This window comes from Podarcis muralis, chromosome 5 (assembly GCF_964188315.1).
Source record: "Podarcis muralis chromosome 5, rPodMur119.hap1.1, whole genome shotgun sequence".
Taxonomy (NCBI): domain Eukaryota; kingdom Metazoa; phylum Chordata; class Lepidosauria; order Squamata; family Lacertidae; genus Podarcis; species Podarcis muralis.
The window spans coordinates 27,966,035-27,987,237 of record NC_135659.1 but is presented as its reverse complement, the minus strand read 5'-3'; the positions used below and the strand labels follow the sequence as shown (position 1 = coordinate 27,987,237).

The 21,203-nt window shown below is 41.4% G+C and overlaps 1 protein-coding gene across 3 annotated transcripts in view; it reads left to right on the top strand.

The window, feature by feature from the left end:
* Positions 1-21,203, top strand: part of DPYD (dihydropyrimidine dehydrogenase) — a 501,994-nt gene that overhangs the window by 254,968 nt on the left and 225,823 nt on the right. For all 3 annotated transcript variants that reach the window (XM_028732753.2, XM_077928465.1, XM_077928464.1), the window contains exon 12: positions 7,535-7,719. In XM_028732753.2, the coding sequence (XP_028588586.2) occupies positions 7,535-7,719 (185 nt within the window). The remainder of the gene's footprint in view (positions 1-7,534; positions 7,720-21,203) is intronic.

The following is a 21,203-nucleotide window of genomic DNA, read 5'->3' as shown; positions in this document are numbered from 1 at the left end:
TATAGTCAGAGTTGCCATTTATACAGCGGAGAAAGCTGCCTTATGCTTGTCATGAATTCTGCTCAATATTGATCCAGAGATAGAATCCAACATATTGTTAGCAGAGTAAAAAAAATAATAAACTTAAGACACATTTTAGGATTCCCCAGAAATAGACCAGAGGCAATTGTATTTCATCCAGCAGAGCTTTACTGCCACTGAAGGCAAATGAGCATAATGGTCGCAAATCCAATACATTCAGGATTAGGACAGTCCATAAGAAATCCAGTTGCAGCAGACTTAACTTAAACCAGGCATCCTGAAACTCAGCCCTCCAGATGTTTTGGGACTGCAATTCCCATCATCCCTGACCACTGGTCCTGTTAGCTAGGGATGATGGGAGTTGTAGTCCCAAAACATCTGGAGGACTGAGTTTGGGGTTGCCTGTCTTAAACTTAAAATAGCTTACAATAGGACTAAAACCTTAATACTAAGCATACTATGTACAGAACACTACACCATAAGGAAAGAGAGCGAGAGAGAGAAAAAGTGAAACTCGGGCTCCTTCTGGCCTATTATTATAGTCAGAATGACCTTGGGTGAAAGAGATAACAGAACCAGTTAAAACCAGCTGTGCAGCTTCTCTGAAGGAACAACCCAAATATCAGGAGCCTTCTGCTTGTTTCTAGGCAGAATAGAAACTTACTTGTCAGCTTGGAACTTCCAGCTTGTATCACACAGAGACACTTCCCAAACCCCCTAGAATTAATTAGGAAAGATCTTTACATATAAAATCAATACTTTCCGTACCAAGAAATGCACACTGATAATGCTGTCAGTCCATCGGTCCATCTCAATATTGTCCACACTGACTGACAGCTCTCTCCAGGGTTGCAGAGAAGCATCTTTCCCACCCCTTCATGAAAATGCCACACAGATGAACACTGGGACCTTTTCCATGTATAGCCTATGCCCTGCCACTATGTGGAAGCCACTCCCCACTGTTGACAATGTTTGCCACTGATTGATTGATTATATTTCTATGCTGCTTTTCATCCATTTTAATGTTTAATGTTTTATTATGTTTTTGGATATATGCCAGAAGCCACCCAGAATGTGTACAAATAATAATAATAATAATTATTATTATTATTATTATTCAGTGTTTCCTAAACTTGGGTCTCAAGCTGTTTTTTTCAGACTACAGTTCCCATCATCCTTGACCACTCATCTTGGTAGCTAGGGATGATGGGAGCTGTAGTCCAAAAGCAGCTGGAGACCCAAGTTTGGGAAACACTGCAGCTTACAAACAATAAATACCACAAAAACAGGATAGGACATAATAGAACATCACAAATACGGCATAAGTCATATAGAGTCATTAACAAATCAGGAGTGAAGCAATTTCAATCTATGAGGCACTATTAACAAAGCAACAGCTAAAAAAAATAAGCTAAACATCACAATTAAAGTTATTATAGCCTTGCTGAAGAGACATCCTGTAACAAGGCTGCCTTTCCAGAAGGGAAACATTCCGCTATACCAACACAATTCGCAAAGTTTATTGTCACCATTATATGTTGCTGCATATGTGCATTGCTAACATGCCTTTGAAACAACTCAGTGATGAGAGGTAAAAGCATGATCACATGAAAAAAGCCTTGTTCGCGTGGCACACCCATTACAAATAGCACAGAAAGTGCATAATTTTCAATGGGATTATTTTTACAGGGGACAAAAAGCCGAGTTACTTTAGGAGGCTATTTTAAGCACCGCTTCGTGTTGCCTCAGACAGTTGCTGTGAAGCACAACGTGATCTTTCTGTAATTATTATTATTTCCCATTTCCCCAATACCTGCACAAGAATAGGCTTTCCTCCCTTGTGAATAGCTATGCTCAGAGTTTCTGCTTATCATTATTTGCCAGGTTTCACTAGGAGTTGATATCACATATGCTCTTACTAAGAGGCCATTGATAATCTTAAGTTTGGCAGCAGACCTGAGCCCAGAATAATGTGTTTTATTTCCACATTAGCTGCTGTAAAGAACAGAATAGAGAGGAATATAGATATGTACATATGTATATAATTTTTTTTTAATCCAGAAGTACACACCTTAAGGGAACTATGTCATATCTAAATAAGCAAGAAAATATATTGGAAGAAGAGTGGACCTTGACTATTGCAGCCACAATTTTAGAAATAAAGAAAAAAATAATGCACACAAGTTTTCTAGGTAGAGGCCTATAGCTATTTCCCCTCCCATTTTTTTTTTTTAAAAAAGAAAGCAAGTTATATTATTAATCAAGAGATGGACAGGATTTTTTTTCAGCCAGAGCTCACCAGAACTCAGTTCTGGCACCTCTCAGATGGGTGCCATTGAGAGGTGCCAGAACTGAGTTCTGGTGATCTCTGGTTGGAAGAAAATCCTGTTCATCTCTTGAATAATAAAATAATGTGCTTTCTTTTTTAAGAGAACAAGGGAGGTGTTCAAGGTGAGTTCCAGCACCTCTTTTTCTAGAAAAATAGCACTGGAGATGAGTGGACCCTGGCTGCTTTGGTCTCAGTTTTAGAATTAAAGAAATGTTAATGATGCATACAAGCTCTTTAAGTAGAGGAATATGGAAATTTCCTCCACTCCCGCCTCCCGCATGTTTTAAATAAAATCGAAATAATATGAAGCAATAAAGATCCATGTTGTTCTAAAGTTGCTGTCCCAATAAGACATGAGGTAAATTTTGAAGTACAGTACATTCCACTTGAGGGTTTTTCTCAGGAGAAATGTCTGAAGTTTTGAGAGAAGACAAAATAACTTCAATAGGGTTAGAGAAATGTATCAGTTTAGCTGAGGAAAGAGTTTGTACATCCTTAATGTGCCACAAGAGGCATCTCATTGGCTACAAGAACAGCAGAGGCCATGTTGTGCCTGAGGTTGATGGTCTGGGGGTGAGGAAGTCCCAAAGAAAATAAAGGAAGGCCCACATCCTTAGCAGGCCACCTATATCATCACTCTGTGCTGGTGCACTAAAAAGCTGATAAATTTTCATGAGAGCTTAGAAAAGAAGAAGCGAAGGGTGCTGTGGAAATATGGAGAACTGACCGTAAGACTTGAAGATAATAAGAGATACGGAAATTGTTCTATTCACTCATCTTTACCAGGGTCTAAAATCACCTAGCTGCATCTAGCTCACTTCGTTTATGATGTATCAAAATGGTGGTGCAAACTGTACAATACATTACAGGAAGAGCTCAGAAATATGCTTTTCTATCTGCTTCAGTTCCCTAAGAAAGCCAGTCAATTTAGGCTCCAAAGCAATGTTCTCCTGTACCACTTTCTGTTGAACCTTTTAAGGGTGTTTTTGTGTGTGGTTTTTTTGCCTTAATAACACAAGAGCCAGACTGGCTCTATCATAAAGTTATTGCCATCTTCTCCTTTCTTTACGTTTCTGGTTTAAGCAGAAGTCACTATATATCCCAAGTGCAGTCAAGGGAATACTGCCAGTTTTCGGTGAAAGAAGTCTGCAAGATGTATATCAAAAATAACATTAATGAGCTGCAAACGCCAAAATTACAGGAACTTATGAAATTGGTTAAACATAAAATACCATTAAACTGTTTACTGAGGCTTCACAGAAATACTGCAGCTAATGAGCATTTCTGCTATTTAAATAAGCCCAAATTGAACACACATTACATGGATACCTAATTAGTAATGGCAGTCAAGCACACACTGTGTCACTTTTAAAGCTTTATTTGAGGAATCTTTTCCATTTGATTTGTTTTGCTAATTAAAATATTTTCCAGCTTTTCGATATATCTTAATATTACTCGTAGTCGTCGTCCCCCCACACCAAGTGGTGTATAATTGGTTGACGCTTTCCTATTTGTGTCTATTTGCTCAATGAACGCAGCAGCTTGAACTATAATGTAGTCTACAAAATTATTTTGGTTTCTGCATTTGTGCTGCTATCTTTTGGTAACTTTGGCATGCTGTCATCCAGTTTGAATGATCTGTTCAGACTGCATAGCTATTGTCTCACTCGCAGTACCGGCAGCCTTTCAAGTGCTGCTGGAAGAATATAAGTTGTCCCTGCCGTGGAATAAAATGTTTCTTGATAGTGAAAACAGGGTCTTGTTTCCTGATAGTGGTGTCAGAGCTACTTTTCTCCCCTCCCACTAATGCCACAGTAACCTGGGAGGGGTGAGATTGTGTGAGATGAACCACACAGGAACATCAAGAGCCTGGATTCAAAGTAGTGGTCAATATTTATTGCATTTATAACTTCTTTTCCAAAGAGCTCAAGGTAGTAATGCTCATGGTTCAACTTCCCCTCCCCATTTTATGATCACAACAACCCTGTTAGGCTGTGACTGCCCAAGGACACCCAATGAGCTTCAGGGCTGTGAGAGGATTTGAACCCTAGTCCAGCTTCCTAACCACTACACCACACAGCTAATAGTCTAATTAGCCAATTTTTCCTGTTTACTATAGTTGCAAAACTACCGTTCTCCAACAACCATGAAGTGCCTATTAAGGTTTCAAGAAATATAGCCTGGAACGTTAGGTCTTCTTTATTTTATCCGTAGAAATATTAAACCAACTCAGCTGCTTGGAAGTCAGATACCTGGAGAAAAGAAATCTAGTCTTGGGACTTTGTAAATTATTTTAGCAGACTTAACCAAATGCATGCTTTGTTTGCTTCCGTTCAGTTTAGTTTTCTGCAAGTGGTGGGACTTTAAAGGAGACTAATCGCTTCTGATCCTGAAAGTGACACAGTATTTCCAGTTTTAAAATTAGCTGCTGAAACATGCAAAACAGTTTCTTTTCCTGGTCTTTTTGTCTAAGCCATCAGTGCTTTATCTTAGCATTCAGGGTTTCAAAACATTTCGTGCTTGGCATTATCAGTATTACCAGCCCCTATGTGGTAGTCATATTAATTTGTCATAATAGCGTTTTGTTGACTGTATCAAAAAATGAGATATTGGACTTAATTATTACTTCCTTCCCGTGCATTTTGAGATAGTGCCTGTGTGAGGGTCTAAATCCAATTTGCTTTGCTTTCCTCCACCCACTGCCACCCCACAGATTCTCCTTTTGGTGTTTTCAGTCACAGTGGTGACCATGACCCAAATAGACTTTATTTACCATAGCATCTCTGAGGCTGAAGAATCTAGCCACTTGTAAAGATTGAAGAGGCTTAACTCTTCCGCTTCTGGAGCAGCTGCAGAAAATGTTTGAAAGGAAGCCTTGACTGTGCACCTCCATATAACTTCTGTGGGGCAGCCCTATGTCTACTACAGCCTCAGTTGCCTTTCCTCCTTCAAATCCACCCCCCCCCCCCACTTGATCTGTCCCACTAACAAGCCCTTGACACATGGTTGCCCTCTATCCCATTATTTAACTCATTGACATGGAAATGGAGAATAGGAAATTATGGAAATCTGATCCCTTCCTATAATGATAGTTTTGACTTTACAGAGGGTTTCCCAAGGCAAAACACAGCTGCCTCTGCTCATCTCTTGTAGAAACAGAACACATCTTTGACACTGTCTATGACAACTGAGAAATATACTAGCAGGATTCTCTTTTACATATATGACAGCACAGCTACATCAGTTTAATTGACCTTAGCAATCTGCATCTGTGTGTGGTATGTCCCCAAGGGATGCTAAAAAAAACCCCTCCCACCCTGTCACTTGGAGGCGGGTGGGGAGGGAGAACCTGGGTACCATAATAGAGTAATACCTACATAAACGTCATTCATTTGATACAAGGCATCAATATGTGCTAAAATAATACTCAAATGTACTTCCATATGCGGCTAAAATTAAGGAGCTAGTGCTTTTTAAATGACAGATTGTTCTGAATTTTAAACTATAGCGGGATAAATGACATTATTTTGAAGTTAAAATTACTTTTTGCCATGAGCAAGAGAACAATCTTCCGTTCTTTTTTGCCGTTTTATTTATTTGCCTAATTGTTTCCTGGTTTAATTTATCATAGCTATTGTTTGTTTCATTGTTTGCCGGTTTTCAGGGCAAAACCTTTCCAAGACATCTTGCATCAAACCATAATGAACGATACATCAAAAAATATAAATGCATTGTTTCGATGTTCATTACACATGTGCCCTGTTGTTTCTCTGAAGAATACAAGGCAATCTACATCTCACCCCACATATTATCCCCATAGAAACCCTATGAGGTTGAGGCTGAGGGTTTGTGGCTGATGCAAAATCACCAAGGGAGGTTTATAGAGGAATGGGGATATGAAACCAGACTTTCCAGTCTAAGACTCTTCTACCAGCAGCAGATGGTTTGACGTGGCAGTGCCATTCCCCTGATCTCCTGGCAATTGAGTCACTGATGCATACCAAGAAGAGGAGAGGCAGCAACAAGGTCAGCATGCTCCAAATGCACCAGAAGGAGTGCTAGATTGGTTCTACCAGCGTGTTTGCACTGTACTGGCCTTACTGTTGCCTTATTTCTCCCCTCTCCTCCTCCTGGTATGAAGCAGCGAGTAAGCTGGAGGGAGGTCAGGTGAGCAGCACAGCCCCACCATGTTGTCCCCTAGTGCCTACTACTCTACTCACAGCAACATACTGTTTTGATTACCTTAAAGTGAGACGATAGTCATCAAACAACCAGAGAGTCCTAGTTTCCCCAAAAAGCAGGTAAGGATTTAAACTTGATTTTGGACTGTGCTTTTTCAGATAGAAGGTAGTGGCTCGTAATATTGAGAGTTCCTCAAAATAATAATAATAATAATAATAATAATAATAATAATAATAATAATAATAATAAAAAATTATTCTCAGTGAGAAAGGTTCTGGCCTTGTTGTTTCTCTGAGATGCTCATGAGATTCATGCGGAGAATGGTTTTGTGCTAAAGAGCATTCTGTTATGTGATTCCCCCCATGGGCAGTCTGAAGTGGTACAGTCCTTCAGGTACCTAATAGTATGCAACATTTTAAGTGTTAATAGCAGGGGCATCCATCTTGCCTGGGAATTCTAAGACTTCAGCAGCAGCCCACACTGACAATGAGTGCATTTTTGAAATATTGAGTCCACCATCTTGAGTCAAAATGTCATCCAATGGTACTCAACAGGAAACTTCCTCTTGTCTCAGGGGTCATCATGACAAATTTGGTTATGATATCCTAAGATGTGTCCAAATCTCTGAAAGATTGAGTACGCCATTGTGTTTCAAAAGGGCACCCAACAGTATCCAAATAAAGACAGACAACTGCTCTTTGACCTTAGGAAGCATTGTCCCAAGTTTGGTTATGGTATCTTAAGTGGTGTCCAAATTGCTGCAGTTTTGAAAGGTCCAATCTGCCATTTTGTTTTGAAACGGCATTCAGTGGTATTCCCAAACAGACAAAAACCTGTTCCTCTTGGTTTTAGGAGCTGACATGCAAAATTTAATTAAGATATTTTAAGAGGTATCCGAAAATACAAGTGTACAGACAAAGAGTTTTTCCAAACTTACAGTAGATACCTGTGTCATCTACTTTTTTCTGCTTCCCTCCCAACCCCTCTTTCCTTACAAAACAGTAAAAGAAGCCCTGCATCCTCTCAAGTTCAACAGATGGGGTCTCCCTGAAATTGATCAAGAGACCATGCAAACAAGCGAGCCGTGGATTTTTGCAGGAGGTGACGTTAGTGGACTGGCCAACACTACAGTGGAATCAGTGAATGACGGAAAGCAAGCTTCCTGGTTCATGCACAAATACTTACAGGTGAGTTTTCAGTGGACTCTCCTTTGACTTGACCTTGATTTCTCCTGTCAGGTGTGCAGAATCATGGAATTGTAGAGTTGGAAAGGTCTCTGGGGATCATCTAGTCCAACTCTCTGCAATGTAGTAATATGCAGTTATCGCAAAAAGGGATCAAACCTTGGCGTTATCAGCACTACTCTCTAACCAACTGAGCTATCCAGGCTTGGAGCGTATTCCCTGCTCTTTCCCAAACTTACTAGGCTATCAAATAAGCAAAGAACAGTTCAGATGTGGTGGGATTCTATGATCATAGAGATGACTAAGTTACTGACAACAGAGTAATTTATGGAAAGAGTTAGATCAGGGATGGGGAACTTGTGCCCTCCAGATCCTGTTTGACTGTGACTCCCATAGATCAGGCTTCCTTAAACTTGGCCCTCCAGATGGTTTTGGCCTACAACTCCCATGATCCCTAGCTAGCAGGACCCAGTGGTCAGGGATGATGGGAATTGTAGTCTCAAACATCTGGAGGGCCAAGTTTGAGGAAGCCTGCCATAGATCCTAACCAACATGGCCAATCGTCAGGGACATTGGTGGTTATGGATGAGGAAAAGTTGTTTCTCTGTCTTGCATAATACTAGAACCAGGCATCATCCAGTGAAGCTGGGTGGTGAGACATTCAGAACATACTACTACTACTACTACTACTACTACTAATAATAATAATTTATTATTTATACCCTGCCCATCTGGCTGAGTTTCCCCAGCCACTCTGGGCGGCTCCCAATCGAGTGTTAAAAACAATACAGCATTAAATATTAAAAACTTCCCTAAACAGGGTTGCCTTCAGATGTCTTTTAAAAATAGGGCAGCTGCTTATTTCCTTGACATGTGATGGGAGGGCGTTCCACAGGGCGGGCGCCACTACCGAGAAGGCCTTCTGTCTGGTTCCCTGTAACCTCACTTCTCTCAATGAGGGAACCGCCAGAATGGAAGAACATCTTCAATCAGCGTATTCCTAAAGTATGGAATTTGCTCACACAGAATTGGGTGGTGGCCATCTACTTGGACAGTTTTTGAATCATAGATTTGTAGAGTTGGAAGAGACCCTGAGGGTCATCTAGTCCAACCCCCTGCAATGCAGGAATTTTTTTGCCCAGTGTAGGGCTCGAACTCACAACCCTGTGATTACAAGCCTCTTGCTCTACCTACTGAGCATTAGATTAGATCAATTCATGGAGGATAAGGATATCAATGACTACTAGTCATGGTGGCTGTATTACGTCCAGTACAATAGGGAACTGAATACCAATTGCTAAGGGTTATGAGTGATATTCTCTTCCCATTGTGCCTTTGGGCTCCTCAAAGGTTTCTGATGACCACTGAAAACAAGTGCTTTTTTTCTTTAAAAAAATGTTTAGGGGTACTCTCATTTTGACTCAAGAAAATCACCATTTTGTAGTTCAAACCAGGGAAAATAAATACAGTAAATGGACAAAAGTACAAAGATTCGCAAAATGTTTAGGGGTGTGCGTACCTTTGCATCCTTGTCCCTGTCCATAGCTGTCAAGTGCCCCTTAATTGGCGGGACAGTCCCTTATCCCAGCGCCATGTCCCGCTGCTGTCCCTTATTGATGATGTCCCTTAAATAAGCTACTGAAGGTAATGGGGCCCTTTCTATGTCCAGCTGTCCTTTGTCAAGAACAAATTATTGCTGTTTTTTTGTGTTGAATATATGCTATATGGTAATTTATGGACCTAATAGGTATCTAAAGCCATTTGCACGCAACAAAATATGTATTTTATCAAAGTAATTGTTGATCCCTTATTTTGGCTGCTGATCCCTTATTTTCGAGGCTGCTGGTCCCTTATTTTCAAATCTGTAAGTTGACAGCTATGTCCCTGTCCCCCGTCCCCCCCGAAAAAAGCACTGGTGAAAACAGTGCTTGAACACTGTGAAAACAGCAGATAAGCCTTCCAATCTATCAAGACTCTTTTTATCCTCTTATGGAGTCCAACAACATATGGAGGGATATAGGTTCTCCACCCCAAATTAGCTATAGAAACTGGAAAATAAGAGAGGGCCTGGATTATTGTTTAGGGGTTGGTTGGTTGGTTGGTTGGTTGGTTGGTTTGATTAGTGTGCTTTAAAAATAAAAGTAATTCTCATTGGTTAACAATTCTTATTTGTACCCAAAGGGGATGCAACTTAATGCATAATACACTGCATAATACACTTTACTCAAGTAATTGGATGGGGAAATAGCTTATAAATATTAAAGGATCTCAGTGTTTTGAACAGCATGGAAGTTTTTGTTTTGTTTTTGGTTTTTTAAAAAAAATACTTTTAGTGTTGTCACCTGGGGCAGAAATTATTATGTACAGGGTGTGATCACACCATCACTTTCTAAAATACATATACACATACAAAACAAGGGCACCTGCACAAAGCAAGCTGCCTACCTGTCAGATAAATTTGGCAGTCACACAAGAGACCCGCAGGAGGAAGGCAAGAGAGCCTTTGCTTGTGGACAGAAATTTATACAAGGGGGGGGGGGAGAGGAAAATGTGTGTAAGGAATATGCTCAAATAGGCGAAGGAACAAATTCTCTGACTGGATACTGAAAGGCATGCATGTTTGTTTGGCTGTCTGGCATAGGCCTTCTTGTAAACCATTCATAAGATGCAGTTTGTAGAACATGGAATATCCTTTTTTAAAAAAAAATATCATTAATGAAAAAGGAAGAAGTGAATACAGTGGCCTTGCTTTTCCTAATCACTTGGAACTGAAAAGTGGTACCGAAAATTTCATTTTTAACTATTCAGGCTGGAAAATATCCTTGTTCAAATACTGAATGCTGGTGGGGAGAGGGCTTGGTTTAAAACAAAAACAAAATGCTGTTGATTAGTGTGGAAACATTTCCTGCTCTTTTGTACTCAACATTAAGACCCACCTCCATAATGATTTGTCGGTAGTTTTGCCTCAAAAATAAAATAAATTCCAGACCAGGAAAATTATTTAAACCGTCAGCTCGCAATAGCAGTGTTTCCAGCCAATTCTTAGTTGAGCACTGTCTCCATTATTCATTGGATAAGTTTGTGCCATCCAGGGGCTGCTAGCAAGGTACTCATAGGTAGCAATGTGGCCTCCTCTTGTGCCCACAAAAGGTTTCAGTAAATACCCCCTCAGAAATCCACATTGCCTGAGAGAGTGTTTGTTTGCTGTACCTGATCTGTTCTTGCTTGCACTGGCTCAGCCTCTGAACAGAGAAGAGGTGCAAATAGTTTCTCTTTACGAGCAAATATGAGAATGGCTGATGTTAGTGGCTTTCTTCCATTCATGGGGATGTGTCCACAAACCGTTTTGTGCCACTGTCTCTTTTTCCCGCTCGTGCAGATGTGTAAACTATTTCCGTTATGTCACATCCCCATGGCAGCCATTTTGTTTCTGCCAGTCCTGGCACATTTCAAACTTCCAGATGTGCCAACAGGCCAAAAATGGTTGGCTACTCATGTTAAGCAGATCTCCAGTTGATAAGTAACTGGAGTGATGGTTCTCAATGATGGTTCTCAATATATGAGGTGGGTCACTTTATAGAACTACAGACATTTGTTAGAGAAATCTGAGGCATTTTCGTATACAGTGGTACCTTGGTTCTCAAACTTAATCCGTTCCAGAAGTCCGTTCCAAAGCCAAAGTGTTCCAAAACCAAGGCACGCTTTCCCATAGAAAGTAAAGCAAAATGGATTAATCCGTTCCAGACTTTTAAAAACAACCCCTAAAACAGCAATTGAACATGACTTTTACTATCTAACGAGACCATTGATCCATAAAATGAAAGCAATAAACAATGTACTGCAGTCACACAATCAATCAATCAATCAGTAGCTGAACTGAGTTCCACACAGTCACAAAAACAAAACAAAAAGGGCACAAAAACACAAAATAAATAGCAAAAACAGACAGACCTCAGCATAACACTCAAAATGGAAGTGTGGCACTCAAATCAGAAGTGTAACACTCAAAACGGAGCACGTTCAGCTTTCGAAAACAGTTCGCAAACACTTACTTTGCAGTGTTTGGGTTCCAAGTTGTTTGAGTACCAAGATGTTTGAGAACCAAGGTACCACCGTATGTGGATTGATTTAGCATAAAGAACACCCCTCCCTAGCCTTTCACCAATTATATTTGTTTCTGTACTGAAGAGTGTCTATTTTCCAAATGATTGTTTACTTGCCATGGCTCCTAAAACTACATGGCTCGTTCATGTAGCCAAATGTGCTGTATTTTCCATAAGATTTGTGGTTCTGCTTTGTTTGGAAGCAGACCTTGTCTTTTAGGTTAATGCAATGGCATATGCTATCACTTCCCTCCCCTTCTAACCTAAAAACTGGCCCTCTGAGGGGTGAGAGGAATGGGTACAACCATTTCCTTCCCAAACGCCCATTACTGTAATAGAAAATTTCAGATACCCCTTTTTGTTAGAGATTTCTTTTCCAGAGCCATTTGAAACAGAATGAAAACCACACTTTGGTGTCAGTCAAGAGAATTTATGTGGGATGTGATGAAGCAGTACATACACACGCATTGTGGCAGCACATTCATTTTTTATGTCCCCATTCTACAACGATGGCATGGGAATCGCTTTCAGGGAGTGGTAGGAAAGAATATTTAAAGCAGGGAGGGTGAGGCTGTGGCCCTCCAGGTGTTGGTTGGACTACAACTCGCATCATCCCTCATCACTGGCTATGCCAACCTGGACAACGTGGAGGTCCACGGGTTCCACATCTCTGATTTACTGAGGATTTCTTCGTTATTTTCAGAGGAGAGCCATGTTAATCTGCTGCAGCTAAAGCAAGTAGGGTTCAAATAAGGAAATGCAATGTGATGCTTCCTGTGAACTATGGAAGCACTTTCTTTGGGGACAGTTTCCCTGTTTCCCTGGCTCCATCAAGCCTTTGTCATAGACCAAATGGTGGTGCTGTGATTCAGAAATGGTTATTCAGGGTGGGAAAACTATTCCTTCCAGGGTTTTTTTTACCCCCTTAACCTGAATACTCAGTGTTCCTAAATTCTCAAGAGAGAGAATCACATTTTATTTGAGCCAAATGGCAACCCAGCAAAATTGTGGCTTCTGGAATAGACCGGGATTTACCAGTTCTGCATAGTTAAAACTGTGGAATGGAGAGCAAAGGGAGTCAGGAAAGAAGGAATCCCATTTATATTCAATGGTAGTATAAGGAGCTGGATCTGAGGTTGCAGCAAGAAGCCAGCAGTGTTATTTTGTTAAAATGTTTAGGATGATACCGACTTGGTTATCACTCACAAGGTAATTTGCAGCATCTAGATCATGATCTTTAAATTTCTTCACTGGCTCCGGCTCCATGCATTTCTGTGGGGATTGCACTGAGTGCTTTGAGGCAAAATACTTACGCTGAATTAGACCCAATTGGCTGTATGTCAGTCTGTGGGTAAGATTTTTTTTTGTAAGGAAAAAAAATCTTTATAAGAGCCTCTGCAGTACTTCAACCCAGGGACTTTAAAGGAAAGGGGTTTTTTTTTTGTTTTTTAAGGGAGAGGGAAATAAGTGCTATAAATGCTGCCAGCTCTTTTCTGTTAACATAGGTACATTGTTATATAAATGGTGGAATTTGCCTCAAATTGTAGCTTTTGGAAGAAAGTCTCCGAATATTCCACGTTCTATAAAGTGAGATGCCAATAGATTTCTACTGAATCGCAGTCCAAATTATAGAAACTATTATTATTATTATTATTATTATATTTATTTATTTATTTATTTATTTATTTATTTATTTATTTATTTATTTAAGGGGGGGCAGGGAGTAGTTAGGTGTTTGGTGTGTCATTTATTTTGCAGGTATTGGAAAAAAGGGACATCTTCCAGTCATTGCAATGTGGCAGTTATTGCAGTAGAGCATTTATCAGGAAAAAGAGTGCAATGGCAGGCAGGTGCCCATGTGGATGTAGTTGCTGAGTTGTTAGTGCAGTGCAGCAACTCAGAGCCAGGAAGTAGTAAGATTCCAACATCACAAACCAGGGATTTTAGATCCAAGTATGTCATTCTCTAGAGACGCAGGTGGCACTGTGGGTTAAACCACAGAGCCTAGGACTTGCCGATCAGAAGGTCGGTGGTTCAAATCCCTGCGACGGGGTGAGCTCCCGTTGTTCGGTCCCTGCTCCTGCCAACCTAGCAGTTTGAAAGCACGTCAAAGTGCAAGTAGATAAAGAGGAACCGCTCCAGCGGGAAGGTAAACGGCATTTCCGTGCACTGCTCTGGTTCGCCAGAAGCGGCTTAGTCATGCTGGCCACATGACCCGGAAGCTGTATGCCAGCTCCCTTGGCTAATAAAGCGAGATGAGCGCCGCAACCCCAGAGTCGGTCATGACTGGACCTAATGGTCAGGGGTCCCTTTACCTTTACTGTGTCATTCTCTATGCTGTGGTGACCAGCTTCCTGCAAGAAGGAGCTGTTGTTCTCCACCACTTCTGTACTTTCACTGGAGACAGTCAAATGCTAATATTGCAACTAGGAACTCAAGAGCATTCATGGGGCCAAGAGGCTTCCTCTACCTGGCTGGTTCCCAAGTCCAAACAAACTTTTCATGGTCAATTTCAGTCTCAGCTCTGATTCCCTCTCCATATATACAGTACCTGCTTGACTGCCTTGCTCCTTCTTCAGCTGGTGTCCAGACCAACAGCCCTGGCTGAAGTGTCTAGTACATCTCTCATCTTAATCACAAGCACAGTAAAGTGGTGCTCTGCAAGCCACTATTCTCTCCTTTTGGCTATCCCTTTGCTATAGTATTCTCTCCAATATGGAGATGATCTGTATTATCAGACCACCTTGTAACTTTGATGTGAATATTACCTTGTCAACATGTCTGAGGGTTTTTGTAGCACTGATATCCATGATGCCATGGCTTTTGGGTGTTCATCTGTGTTGTGTTCATCTGATTGGCAGCACATCTTGCGGTTCTTCGTAGGTTTAAGCTCCCCTTCCTCCAGACACATGTATGTATACCAAGGCGCTACTAGTAAACTGTTGCTTAGCCCCAAATTCCAAGGGATTCCATTGAGAGCCATGGACTTTGTATGACAAGCGACTGCCCAATTGTCTGGAATTGTTGGGGGATTCTGGCATGCACATGCATTCACACACACACACTGGTGCGGATGTGGAGCCCTCTCCAGCATGGATGTTCCTGGCATTTCAGAGGATGCCCATATGTGCATTGGAATAAGGACAAAATGGTGCTTATATTCTTTGCTAGCACAGAGAATAATAGACAACTGTGGGCTTATTCACACTGTACTTGGCAGTTGTTTCTGTCGTGTGTACGTACAGTTGTCCTAGAGAATGTCATAAAAACAAGACTTGCACAGACATGCACTGAAGAGCCATTTGGATATTGTTGCCTAGTACGTGTCCATCAGGCATTCGTCCTCAGTTTATATACCATCCCAATGTACAGAGTGCCCATTCTGATGCCAGCGGGGTGTGCCAAAAGAACAGAGAAACACCAAGCAGTTCTTGGAAGAGTCAATTCCTTTAGTCTCAGTATAATGCAGTTTCAGTTACAGTGGTACCTTTGGTTAAGTACTTAATTCGTTCCGGAGGTCCGTTCTTAACCTGAAACTGTTCTTAACCTGAAGCAACACTTTAGCTAATTGGGCCTCCCGCCGCCACCACATGATTTCTGTTCTCATCCTGAAGCAAAGTTCTTAACCCGAGGTACTATTTCTAGGTTAGCGGAGTCTGTAACCTGAAGCGTATGTAACCAGAGGTACCACTGTACATACAGTTGTAGATACAGTCTCCTTACAGCATACAGACTATGCTCTGGGCAAGTACAGGGACCAAGAGCAAACTTGCCTTAAACACAGCAGCATTTGTATTGTAGATTGTGCTGAGTTATTCTCACATGCTTGCTGACTCATTCTCACATGCTTAACCAGCTGCAGATGCAGGACAAGACACACCCAAATTAAACAGCACGCTGAAATTAATTAAACAGCACGCCAAGAAAGCACACCTTTCTTGTCCTTTTTCTCTGCATGTATAAGCAATTCAACAGTACATTAACACGCCACCCTTCCTCTGGGGAGCTCAGAGTGCCCAGGAAATCTCCCATTCAGATTACAAGTCCTGACCTCAGCTTCAGTCATGGAACTGTTATCATTTGCCTTCAGAGCTTTTTCTAGGCATCTTCCCCATCACCCTTTATGATGCTCACAATGGCAAATGCCTCTGAGTAGCGGAATGTGAATCGCCCCTTTGATTTCTAAGTGCGTCGCTTTTTCTTCCACGTATGCCTTGTTGGGCACGGATCCGCACAATAAAACACACGTTTCCCCGGAATATAACTAAAGGCATTGGAGGAAATCTGACAATTCGTAGCTTGTCAATTGGAATTTTAGATCAAGCGGGCTTAATGTTAGAGTTGTTTCTGTTACCCTTTGCAGGTTTTGAGGGAGCTTATTCGACCTTACTATCTCACCATGAAGCTAATGGGAAAAGCCTTGCAGCAATCTTCACAGGAAAGTTTCCAAATGTCAAGTGTCATCTTTCCAGCTGCTAGATGAATGGGTAGCCACGAGGCATTTATTTGGGTGTGCGGTCTCAGTAAAATCTGGTTGCTGTGGCAGCAATTACTATAATTTGGCCATTGCTTTGGCAGTACTGGGACCACATGCAATTTTAGTTGTTGGATTTGGGGCATTATTTGGGGACAGTTGTAATTTAGAGGCAGGTCAAGGCATCCCTGGGTTGTTGCTTTATTTTCAGGGCTAGCATAGCGCTCTCTCTGCCTTTCTTATCTACATGAGGACATTCCTCTGCGTTGTTCTCTCCGTTGTAGCCTCTCCATCTTGAAATTAAAAATATATTTGCAAAGCAGATTGGCATGCTCTTGAATACACAAGATGGCGACCCGTCCAGCCTGCCAATTTCACATTAGTTAATAATATGTCATTTGGGTAATTTCTCTATAGCGTAGTATAGAAGCTATAGGCTATTACTGAAAACTGCTACCAACAATATGTGTGTACGAAATTGCCCTCCAGATGTTGCTAGCTGGGGCTGATGGGAGTTGGAGTTCATCTCCCAACTGCAAGGCCGTAAGATCTCCATCTGTGCAGTATAGCATCTCAGTAAAAGCTAAGACCAAAGCTTTAGAAGGGACCAGCCATAAATACATACACATTTTGGCACTGATTTAAAGCTGTTCCTCAAGTGGCGCTGTGGGGAGAAATTCACTGTCATCAAGAAGAGCTAGACCTGTCTGTCAAATGGAAAGATTTCTTCCCCCTTTTCACCCCCTCTACTCTCAAGTTCTGGCCATTTCCCCACTAGGAATGGTTTTGTTACTTAGGACTCAGCTATACAGCTGCATAGAAAACGTTTTAAATGTGTTGTATAGTGCAGTATACAAATGTGGCACTAGATGGCGAGAGTGAGCTATGCCAAATTCAGTTTATTTTTCAAAACGTGTTTTTTAAAAAAGTATTTTCACAGCGGGTTTTTTTATATGTGTGTAGATTCCACCTTAGAAAAGAAAGGCAAAAGTTGTGTGTGGAACGTTTTTGAAAACTGGAGGCAACAGAGCGACTCTGGAGCTTGAGACATTTTGTTATCAGCAGGATCCAACTTGGGGGTGAGATTATGACCCAGCATACCCTGATTCACCTGATTATTCAGGGTACAGGCAGAGATAATACACCTCCCTAATAACCAGCATTGCTTGCTCTTAACGGAAGCCTGAGGATACCTTTGATTCTATATGTAGAAACAGCACTTATGTTTCTATCTCTTCCCTTTTCTCCTCCTCCCTGGCTGTGACTTGACACTTCGTCGCTTCCCCTCTTTTCCTCTTCCCTCCTTGTGTATTATGCAGCTTCTGGTGCCCTCACTTAGGCCCTGGTGTCTATGAACTAATTTCTTCTTCATCCCAGTTATTTCTGTTCACACTGTAGGCATCATCCCCATTTAGGTGAGCTGTGATAATATAAAGGTAAAGGGACCCCTGACCGTTAGGTCCAGTCATGGCCGACTCTGGGGTTATAGCACTCATCTCGCTTTATTGGCCGAGGGAGCCGGTGTACAGCTTACGGGTCACATGGCCAGCATGACTAAGCCAGAGCAGCGCACAGAAATGCCGTTTACCTTCCCGCCAGAGCGGTACCTATTTATCTACTTGCACTTTGACATGCTTTTGAGCTGCTAGGTTGGCAGGAGCAGGGATCGAGCATTGGGAGCTCACCCCATCGCGGGGATTCGAACCGCCGACCTTCTGATCAGCAAGTCCTAGGCTCAGTTGTTTAGACCACAGTGCCACCCGTGTCCCAGCTGTGATAATAAGGAACTGCATTTGCAATATCCCTTCTTTTCCTTCCCTTAGCATTATATCTCTTGTGGAGTTCACAAACAGGAAGTGAATAAATTAAGTCCTAGTTCCATTTCCCTCCTCTTCTGAGTTCCTTCTGCCTGTATTTTATCCCTGTTAAGATGAAAGGCACTTGGGCACTTAATAACAGAGGGGCCGGATTCATTGATGGTTCACAGAAGCTTCCATTCACTTCAGTATAGCTTTAAGAGCACTTCCTTGGTGTAATGCTGCATTAAAAAAATCTTCTTTCTTTCTCAGTAAAAGAGTAATATTTGAGCTTTTACTTTTGGTTTGCCAGGAGTTTATCTTTTATGTAGCTTTGCCTCAATGCAACATTCAAACATTTCAGAGATAATTTGAGTACAAGTTATTTGGGAGGTGGGATGGGGGAAGAGAAATTGGTATTAATTCACATCCTTAAGTTTCCTTATTGTGTTTCTGTAAGGTGAATAAGTGCATCTCTTTAGAAAACGCTGTTGAGTCTCTTGAAGAATCCAGAGCCAGGGCATAATGTACTGCAGTGCGATACAATTTTAATTTGAATAGTGACTTTCATACAAAATGCATCCCTGACTGACTGTAAATAATGCAATTACAGAATTAAATAATAAATAATAGACGAGGGGAAGGCAGTGGAAATACAAGGGAGGAAGAATAGAAATCTTATTTTTTGGGGGGGAGGGGTAAGATTGAAATGGAGAGCAGGTCAGTAAGGTGCGGAGATGTAGAGGAATTTTCTTACAAAAGCTGGAAGGTACTGACGAATTTAAAAAAGGATGCCGATGGAGTGTTTCATTTTTAGAGAGATGTAGGAGGCGAGTGCATTAACTCATCACACCATGTAGTGTCCTTGGGAGAACAATGAGCAAGATGTAGATAGGGGAGCAAGCAGGGACTAGCTGTCTTAAACTAGCTCTCCCAGGCATGTTAGCAGTGTCTCAAGGATAGAATTGTGAAGTAGTAGAATGGACTGTACCGCTTCAGACCGCAGGAGAAGGCTCTGGCTTTTTAATGTTCCATATGTTATGCAGAAAATTGGCCTAAGTGGGGACATCCTAAGGAAAAGCGGGACATTCTGGGATCAAATCAGAAACTAGGGCAGCTTCTGTAAATCTGGGAGTGTCCATGGAAAACAAAAGCACTTGGAGGGTCCGAGGTTTTATTTACAGTTAAGAAGCAGACAGATTTTGTTAGATAAATATTCTTTGCCTGCTTTTTCTACCTGCTTGATGTGGAAGGCAAGAAACTGGTCTGGGGGAAAGCACGGTTTGCAAGCTATCTCGGAGATCTGTTGAAAAATTGAAATACGTTATTGTCACTTGTACAACTTGTATACAGTGAGATTACACGAGCACCCCCTACTCAGCTCTCTTAGTCTTAATTCCCCTCGTTTACTGACGCACACCCACCAAACCCGAAAGTCAGTTGCCCTGTTGTTATCTTTTCATTCAGCAACCTAACAGCCCATGGATAGAAGCTGTTCTTTACCCTGTTGGTGCAACTAATCATGCTTCTATATCTTCTGCCCGAGGGCAGGAGATCAAGAAAGTGTCGGCCAGGGTGTGAACCATCCCTGAGAATTTTCCTCACTCTCCTGAGGCAACGTTCTTCTGCAATGTCGTCCAGTGGATTCACGGGACATCCCATAATATCTTGTGCTGTATTCACCACCCTCTGTAGGCACTTCCTATCAGTTTATGTCAAACCAGCGTACCACACCATGATGCAGTATGAAAGGACACTTTCTATTGTGGACTGGTAGAAGGAGATCATCAAATGTTGACATCGTTCTTTCACAATACTCTGAGGAGATGCTCAGACTTAATGCCAAGCTATGGTTTGTTGTCGCTTGCACAGTGCATGCTCACATACCTCCTCACCCCCTCCCACACCCACTTCGTGTGTGAGGAGCATATAAGAGGTTTGTCACAGCTTGTAACAAATCAGCTTCTTCATCAATCAGGAAAAGATGAGGAGGACAGCAGTGAGCTTAAGGCCCATCGTTCTATGGAATCAGTGTTTCCAACCTCTTAAAGTGGCAGACAAGTTCAGGCTTGGACTCTCATCGTAGTTAATGACTACAGACCCTCCAAGTGTCCAAATTTTCCAGGGAGAGGCCCGGATTTTCAGAAGCCATCCCAGTTTCTGATTTGATCCCCAAATGTCCCACTTTTCCTTAGGACATCCCTATTTTTATCAGAGAAATATCAGAGGGTATGGTAAGACGTCCCTATTTTCACCAGAGAAATGGTGGAAGGTATGAAGTTAGATAACCCCCAAACTAAGGAGAGAAGTAACTACACAGCCTTTAGAAGACATCTGAGGGCAGCCCTGTATAAGTTTTGAATGTTTAATGTTTTAATTATGTTTTTTATATATGTTGGAAGCCGCACAGAGTGGCTGGGGGCAACCAATTCAGATGTGTGGGGTATAAATTATTATTATTATTATTATTATTGACATCCCTATTTTCATTGGAGAAATATTGGCGGGTAGGTGACTGAACTTGTTGGGATCTTACATTTCATTGTTTTCATAACTTGACTGGATTGTCTGCAGTGTATTTATTGACATTATGAACACATAAATATGTGAGTGATTCCCTTCATTCTGATTAAGGAAAGTTGTCAAGTGGCAGGCACCGTGTCTCAGCTAGAATTTCCATTCAGTTCACATTTAAAGGTGAACCCACACTTTCTAAAACAATACACAAAGTAAAGCCCAGCTATCATTTGATTTTGCGTGTCTCTGAATAAATGTAGCAGTGCAGTTCTCTGGCCAAGTAACATGTACAAAAATGCTTATGCTGGGATAAATTGTTCATAAAAGCGTATATATATGTAAAAAAATAACAAACGGAAGTGTGTTATATTAAAGAACATTGTTTGTATGAATATATTAAGCAAAACTGTGTTGCAAAAATATGTATATGAGTGAAAATTGACAGTTTTATCTTTCACTACTCTCAGCTAGACAACTCTCTCTCATAGGGTTACTCTGAGACTAATGTAAGAGCACCCCCACATTGCACTAACTTTAGTTTCTCGGAAGATGGGGTGGTGAAATGGAGGTGAAATAACATTGGCTCCCAGTACGTTT